Source organism: Carassius carassius, chromosome 36 (assembly GCF_963082965.1).
Source record: "Carassius carassius chromosome 36, fCarCar2.1, whole genome shotgun sequence".
Classification (NCBI taxonomy): domain Eukaryota; kingdom Metazoa; phylum Chordata; class Actinopteri; order Cypriniformes; family Cyprinidae; genus Carassius; species Carassius carassius.
The window spans coordinates 102,662-110,000 of NC_081790.1; the positions used below are offsets into that span (position 1 = coordinate 102,662).

Consider the following 7,339-nt stretch of genomic DNA (forward strand, 5'->3'; position numbering starts at 1 on the left):
GGTTGCTAACACGCACATGTTTGTGTGGATACAAAATACAGAGTCGGTTTTTTTGTTGTCGTTCCCTCCTCCCTCCTGATGACGTCACGAGGTGTGTTTTCCTACGGTTGCCGCGCAACGAGAGGCGTGTCCGGGGTTTAAGAGATAGGCGAGGAAAGCCCAGCGCATCCGACGAGTCACTCGAGTCCAGACACCGGAGAGATCGCGCTGGGGAATCCCCGTAACGACACCGATGGCCGGTTCCGTCTGCACGCGCTCGCGGTGTTAACGACTGGACTGATCTTCACACATGAGCTGCGCGGTGCACTTGGAGACTTCCGTCGCTTTCTCTTTTGGCTTTGATGTGTCCGAGAGTTTCCCCGGAGCTCCGTGACTAAAGGATTGTATTCTTTGCTCTTTCTCCGACTGCAGGCGGTCAGCGAGTGTGACGTCATGCACTGACAGCGCTGCGCGCGAGGCGATGACGGGACCTGCTGCCGGTTCAGTGAGTATCACACGGGACATTACCGGACACCGGATCGAAGTTATTCTCCAGCAGCGCTGGGGCGTGAACCGGTCCCTGTATACTGTGGCCCTGGAGCACAGAACCAATAATGGTCCATTTTTTAAATTCAGATTTATGCATCCTCTGAAAGCTGAATAAATCATCTCTCCATTGATGTCTGGTTTGTTAAGAGGGCAATATTTGAAAATCTGCGGGTGCAAAAATCTAAATATTGAGAAAATCATCTTTAAAGTTGTTCAAATGAAGTTCTTAGCAATGCATATTACTAATCAGAAATGAAGTTTTGATATATTTACGGTAGGAAACTTACTAAATATCTTCATGAACATGATCTTTACTTAATATCCTAATGATTTCTGTCATAAAAGAGAAATGTATAATTGTGACCCATACAGTGTATTGTTTTGTATTTCTCCAAATATAAACCTGTGACACTGATGACTGCTTCTGTGCTGCAGGGACACACGTGTCTTATGTTCTTCATCATGCACTGATTACAAAATACTTCTAGCAGTGTGGATTCTTTCAGGAACTATAGCTGGAAACATAAAACAATGCAGCATGACAGGGTCTTTTAATAATTCATAATAACATCAGAGTCCAAGTTGTATCTAGAAATAATTTGTGTTGAAGACAAGAATGCATTTTAACAACAATAGAAACCATCACAGAAATTCATCACAGAAAACAGGTTCCACTTCAAATACCAAATACCATTATAAAAAATATTTACTAAGGTCCTTTTCTATGCAATGAACCTAAGCATTGGAGCCTGATAAAAATGCTTATTTTAGAAGAAGATTTGAGATGGCACTTGTGCTCTTCAGTAGGACAGATCCTGATCTTGACCGTCTCTGAGAGACTTACCCTGTCTTGTCCTCTCTTCCTCTGCATGTGTCTGTGTGTTCACAATAAGAGATGGACGGAGGAGATGTCCCACCTGAAACGCTCCTGCATGTCTACAGGTGGGACCTGTGCTGACCAGGACGTCCCCTCCGTGATGACCAAGAAGCAGTCAGAAGAGCTGGATCTGCTGGACTATGACTTTATCCTGTCGAACTGCATGCTTCAGCAGCAGCAGAAAGAGGAGGAGAGAACTCTTGCGTCTCCCTCTGCGTCCTTCTCCTATCAGATGCCCTCTCCTCAGGGAGAGGACTCCAGCATGCTGTACAACATCCCGGACATCAGCGATGTCTCTCCCTCGGGGGGGTTTGTTGCTGAACTGATGAGGCCTGAGCTGGATCCTGCGTATCTTCAGCCCACGAGCCTCCACGGAAAGTTTGTGGTGAAGACCACCATGGACATGACTGATTACAGTAAGAGAGGCTCGGAGCCGTTTGCTTGTCCTGGGATTAAACAGGAGCATCCCAGCACCTGCACCGTCGGCCGGCCCATGGATCTCCATCTGGGACTGACCTCACGGCCCGGAGTCGGCCAGAGACCGCTGATGGAGCCTCACAGCTTCAGTGCGTCCCGAGAGGTCATGGGTCCCAGCCGCTCGTCCACATCCTCTGTGTCTCCAGACGAACATCCTCTGGTCCCGGGATATCACCCCTCGCCCGGTTACTCAGGCCTTCCTCAGTCAGTGCAGTACCAAGGTCAGTCACAGCTCAAACGCTTTACCTTACCTTTAAAGGTTCTCTGAGCTCCACTTATAATGTTATCAAGAATTTTACATCAAAAAACATCATTTAGAAGGAATAGGCTATTTTCTGTCCTGTTTTTAACCAGTCCCACTGCTGCGATCAGCTAACAGTTGTGTGTTTGACAGTGTATATACTGAAAACAGATGGACACTGATGGTCAAAAACACTCAAACGATGTGTAAGAAGAAACAAATCAGTAGTGATCCTGATCATGTAATGAAGGCAGTTATTTATGTACCCGCACGTTACTGTCAGATCCAATATAGTCTTTTAGTTTTAATCTTGCTGAAAATTCGACGTCAAATTGTGCCTTGTCTGTAAACGAAATCCTAACGTCGTGATCAGAAGGAAGAAAGTGTAAAGAACATGACTGCACAGAGTCTAGTCTTCTTCAGAGCATCTTTATCATTTGGTTTCTCGATATTTATTCCTCAATATTACACTACTTTGGTGAATCGTGGGCGGGGCTAAAGGCAGAGGCGTAATGTGGGCGGAGCTAAACAGGCAGTGCGTTAGCGTCGGTGGGCGGGGCTAAACAGGCAGTGCTTTGGAGTCGGTGGGCGGGGCTAAACAGGCAGTGCTTTAGAGTCGGTGGGCGGGGCTAAACAGGCAGCGCTTTAGAGTCGGTGGGCGGGGCTAAACAGGCAGTGCGTTAGAGTCGGTGGGCGGGGCTAAACAGGCAGTGCGTTAGAGTCGGTGGGCGGGGCTAAACAGGCAGTGCTTTAGAGTCGTTGGGCGGGGCTAAACAGGCAGTGCTTTAGAGTCGGTGGGCGGGGCTAAACAGGCAGTGCGTTAGAGTCGGTGGGCGGGGCTAAACAGGCAGTGCGTTAGAGTCTGTGGGCGGGGTTAAACAGGCAGTGCGTTAGAGTCGGTGGGCGGGGCTAAACAGGCAGTGCGTTAGAGTCGGTGGGCGGGGCTAAACAGGCAGTGCGTTAGAGTCGGTGGGCGGGGCTAAACAGGCAGTGCGTTAGAGTCGGTGGGCGGGGCTAAACAGGCAGTGCGTTAGAGTCGGTGGGCGGGGCTAAACAGGCAGCAGTGTAGAAGCAGGTGTTGTGTGGAGGCAGAGCTTATCCACACCGTTACATCACAGAGTAGAACATTACACAGGCTGTCGCTTTGACAGACTGCCTTCAGTATATTCGAGTTCTGAAACGTACTGGATGTTTTTACAGCACAATGATCTCTTACATGTTAAAAGATCAAGGTAATTTTGGCTTCCCAGTTCACGACCCCTTTAAAGAGTCATTAGTTGAATTTGTGACCGTAAAGCATTAATTTCTAACGCTGTGGGCTCTTTCGTCTTCCCCAGAGCTGATCTCTCAAGCCGAATGTTTGACTGAAGAGTCCAAGCCCAAGCGTGGCCGGCGCTCCTGGCCGAGGAAGAGGACAGCGACACACACCTGTGATTACGCCGGCTGTGGAAAAACATACACCAAGAGCTCGCATCTCAAAGCCCACCACAGGACTCACACAGGTCAGTGTCAGATATAGGGACTGGAGACGTGTACAGTACAGCTGGCAGCTGGTCTGAGCTGTTATTCAAACAGCAGTGAAATAAAACCACAAGCCTGAAGACTTCCCCTTCTATTCAGTCAGCGCAGGGATGAGCAACATTTGTGACCAGAGTGGTCTTGATTGTTCTCGTTAGGAGCTCAGGGTGAAACGCTAAGCTGTTGTGTGTGTGTGTGTGTTCAGGAGAGAAGCCGTATCACTGTGACTGGGAGGGATGTGGCTGGAAGTTTGCCCGTTCGGACGAGCTCACCAGGCACTACCGGAAGCACACGGGCCATCGGCCGTTTCAGTGCCAGAAGTGCGACCGAGCCTTCTCCCGGTCCGACCACCTCGCGCTGCACATGAAACGACATCTATAACCAAGACTGGAAGACTCCAAAACAGTGAAGATCCCAGTGGACTAGTGAACCACGTGTTGCCTTTGAACAAGAGTCAGTGAACTAGAGCGGTGTCCTCCGCAGCATCAGGATCGGGACTTCTCCTGTTCTTTAGTTTATTTTATTCCCCTTTTTTGTGGTTGTCTTCCAACATGCTGGCGATTCCCTGTCCGTTTCTGCACACTGGGACAATACTGGAACGTGCATCTACTTACCGACAAAACTTGGAGATGCCAAGATGCCAAACACAGGACTGGAAATATATGAATATCAGGGATAATAAATGGACACATTACAACATATGTACCGTATTTTCCAGACTATAAGTCACACTTTTTTTCATAGTTTGGCTGGTCCTGCGACTTATAGTCAGGTGCGACTTATTTATCAAAATGAATTTGACATGAACCAATAGAAAACATTACCGTCTCCAGCCGCGAGAGGGCGCTCTATGCTGCTCAGTTCTCCTGTAGTCTACCACTGAAGACATAGAGCGCCCTCTCGCGGCTGGAGACGGTAATGATTTCTCTTGGTTCTAAATGAATGCGACTTATAGTCCAGTGCGACTTATAGTCTGAAAAATACGGTATTAAAGAAGCCTTTAATTCCGTCAAAACACTGATCCTTCTTATGGGTCGTTTTTTTAAATTAATTTCAGGTACAGAATAATTTATAAGTGTGTTATAAGACGGTGCTGAGTATAGCCAGGTGTGTTCAGTAAGGTACCAAAGATAAAGTGATTTTGGGGTGAACGCATGACCTCTCTCTGGTGATGGACGTATAAACTGCACAGTGGTTCTGAGGTGCAATAATTTTGATATTAAAGCACTCATATTTTTATATAAGAAACAAAACAAATAACTCTGAACAATGCTTTTTGTTTATAGTCAGATCCGTGTAATATAATCTGAAGTTTTGTACATTTGTAAATACTTTTTTTCAGGTTTTTGTATTTTATGTATGAATGCAATCCATTAATAAAAAAAAAAACTATGCAAATTGAGTTTTTTTTAGTATTCAGTGAACTATGCATGAATAATGTGTGATTTCTTGTGTCTTTTACATGTCCCAACATTTTCATGGATTAATCAGGTTTTTCTGCCATCTGTTTAGCAGCAGGTGTGATTAAAGACTGGACACTTTCTTATTCATGCCTCTACAGAATTAGTTTCAGTCTGATTTTCTACAGCTACATGCATCAGTATTTGTCATTGTGCATCAGCGTTTAAAAACAACACACTGCTCAATTAAAAAAGATGATTTACTGGTATATCATATGAGATTTCAGACATGCTTTAACAGGCGTACGTATTTATTTTTATTATAAGCCGAATGTTTGTATGTTATAAACTGGTCACGCGGTCAACAGCGCCCTCTGGAGGACACACTACAACACAGCACCCGTGTGAAATAAAATGTCAAATCTTTTCTTTTGGAAAGGATACAGCATTACACCTGAAAAAAAGAGACTTGAGAAGTCTAAGAAACAAATGTGAAAGTATGATTTCGAGGAGGCGTTTAAAGTATGTGTGTTAAATGTATTGAGAGACTCTAAAAGACCGAACATTTGAATTTAATTACTAGCTCTGTGTACTGGAGCCCTGTGACACTAAATGTGCTCTTTCTGACTGAAAACATTGATATTGATGTACCGCTATGTCTACGGTAACATATAATAAACCATATTAATCTCCTGACAGTTAAACAAAAGAACAGGTAATCAGTAATTACGCTGAAAAGGTTTATTTCACTGTAAAAACGTCAGTATAGTGATATTAAGTCACACACACACTGTAATGGTTCTGCTGCATGTGTCCTTTACAGATACACTCCTTCTGAGAGAAACTGAGCTAACATCACTCCATCTGCTTCTGTAAAACCTTTACTGTCGTTTGAAACAGCAGTATTTGGGATCTCTATTAATGGTCATCTTGAATGAGAGAAAGAGGGTGATGAGAAACACTGATGATGTGATTAAACCAGACGTCCCAATCAATCCAGACCCTCTGAACCTGCTAACATGTGCTAATGATGGAGGAACGAGGCTGTTTAAGAAACAAACCGGTCTCACACAGACAAGTGTTAGAAGAAGCAGAGGCTTTTACTGATTTCTGCCCCGGAGACGAACAATGATGTGCTCATCTCCAGACGGACGTGCTCATGTCATCCAGTGTGTAGAATCAGACAGAATACCACAGCCCGTGTGTGTGTGTGTGTGTGTGTGTAGATTTTCTTCTCAAAAAATGATCACTGAAAAACAAAAACCCATGAGAGGGGATTGATGGGGGGCCACTCCTCTAATCATCATCAAAGTTCTGTTGTAAAAGGAAGTTTGCAGCCAAGTTTTCATTCTTCTCACAAGCAAAGTAAGCCTGTATAACGAGTCCTTCTGGGAATCCAAGGGCTTTTAGCTGAGGAAGAGACACAGAGAGGTTAGAGGAGACACAGAAACACTCGTCTGATCGCTCGCCAGACACATCCTCCATCTGTAGCTCGCTCTCATTAAAGGAGCGCAGTGTAATTAGTTCATCTTAAAAAAATCTGACTTTACAGCTTTTTTTAAAAAGTCTCAGAAGACTCTGAACAAAGTTAGAAATCTTTGAGTTTCTGGCGAGTAAGAGCACATCAACAGCTTGACTGAAGCACAGTGTGCGTGTCCCTCAAACACTCGTACATGAGCCCAGACGGACAGGGCAGGTCTGGAACATCTGAATAATAAAGCAGCACCTGTGATAACTGTTCTTAAACTGAAAGTGTGTTTTACCCTCTCGATAGCTTCTTTCTCCTGAGGTGTGACCTGGATGTAGTTCATGGCTCCGCCTCCAGCCTCAGCCACGCCCCCTGCACCTCCTTGCCCCGCCTCCTGCACCGGCTCATTAAGCATCTGGATGAACTGCTCCTGATGACTGCTGATTTGCTGAGAAACAGAGCTTTTTAATTGTTGTTCTAACGATGTGTGGTTTGAGTATTTTGGTGTGTGTTTCTGTGTGTGTGTGTATGAGCGCGCGTGTGTGTGTGTGTATGAGCGTGTGTGTGTGTGTACCTGCAGGAGCTGTGGGGTTCTGTCTGCCGATCTGCTGTAGGAGAGCTGGTGTGTGTGTGTGTGTATGAGCGTGTGTGTGTGTATGAGCGTGTGTGTGTGTGTGAGCGTGTGTGTGTGTGTACCTGCAGGAGCTGTGGGGTTCTGTCTGCCGATCTGCTGTAGGAGAGCTGGTGTGTGTGTGTGTGTGTGTATGAGCGTGTGTGTGTGTATGAGCGTGTGTGTGTGTGTGTGTACCTGCAGCAGCTGAGGGTTCTCT

The 7,339-nt window shown here is 45.7% G+C and overlaps 2 protein-coding genes across 2 annotated transcripts in view; one reads left to right on the forward strand and one right to left on the reverse strand.

Moving 5' to 3' along the window:
• The first annotated feature begins 237 nt into the window (after positions 1-237).
• On the forward strand, positions 238-4,340 carry LOC132116847 (Krueppel-like factor 4). Its single transcript, XM_059525709.1, has 4 exons — positions 238-484; positions 1,422-2,103; positions 3,461-3,625; positions 3,847-4,340. The coding sequence occupies exons 1-4, from the start codon at positions 461-463 to the stop codon at positions 4,020-4,022; spliced, it is 1,047 nt and encodes a 348-aa protein (XP_059381692.1). The 5' UTR covers positions 238-460; the 3' UTR covers positions 4,023-4,340.
• A 1,818-nt stretch (positions 4,341-6,158) lies between these two features.
• LOC132116859 (UV excision repair protein RAD23 homolog B-like) overlaps positions 6,159-7,339 on the reverse strand; it is a 15,851-nt gene continuing 14,670 nt past the window's right edge. Inside the window, exons 9-10 of the mRNA XM_059525722.1 lie at positions 6,805-6,957; positions 6,159-6,451 (exon numbers count right to left, since the gene is read on the reverse strand). Coding sequence (XP_059381705.1) covers positions 6,338-6,451; positions 6,805-6,957 — 267 coding nt within the window. The 3' untranslated portion in view covers positions 6,159-6,337. The remainder of the gene's footprint in view (positions 6,452-6,804; positions 6,958-7,339) is intronic.

Coding starts and splice junctions, on each gene's coding strand:
- LOC132116847 (XM_059525709.1), top strand. CDS start 461: ATGACGGGACCTGCTGCCGGTTCA. Junction 485..1,421: donor CGGGACCTGCTGCCGGTTCA/GTGAGTATCACA, acceptor GTTCACAATAAG/AGATGGACGGAGGAGATGTC. Junction 3,626..3,846: donor CCACCACAGGACTCACACAG/GTCAGTGTCAGA, acceptor GTGTGTGTTCAG/GAGAGAAGCCGTATCACTGT.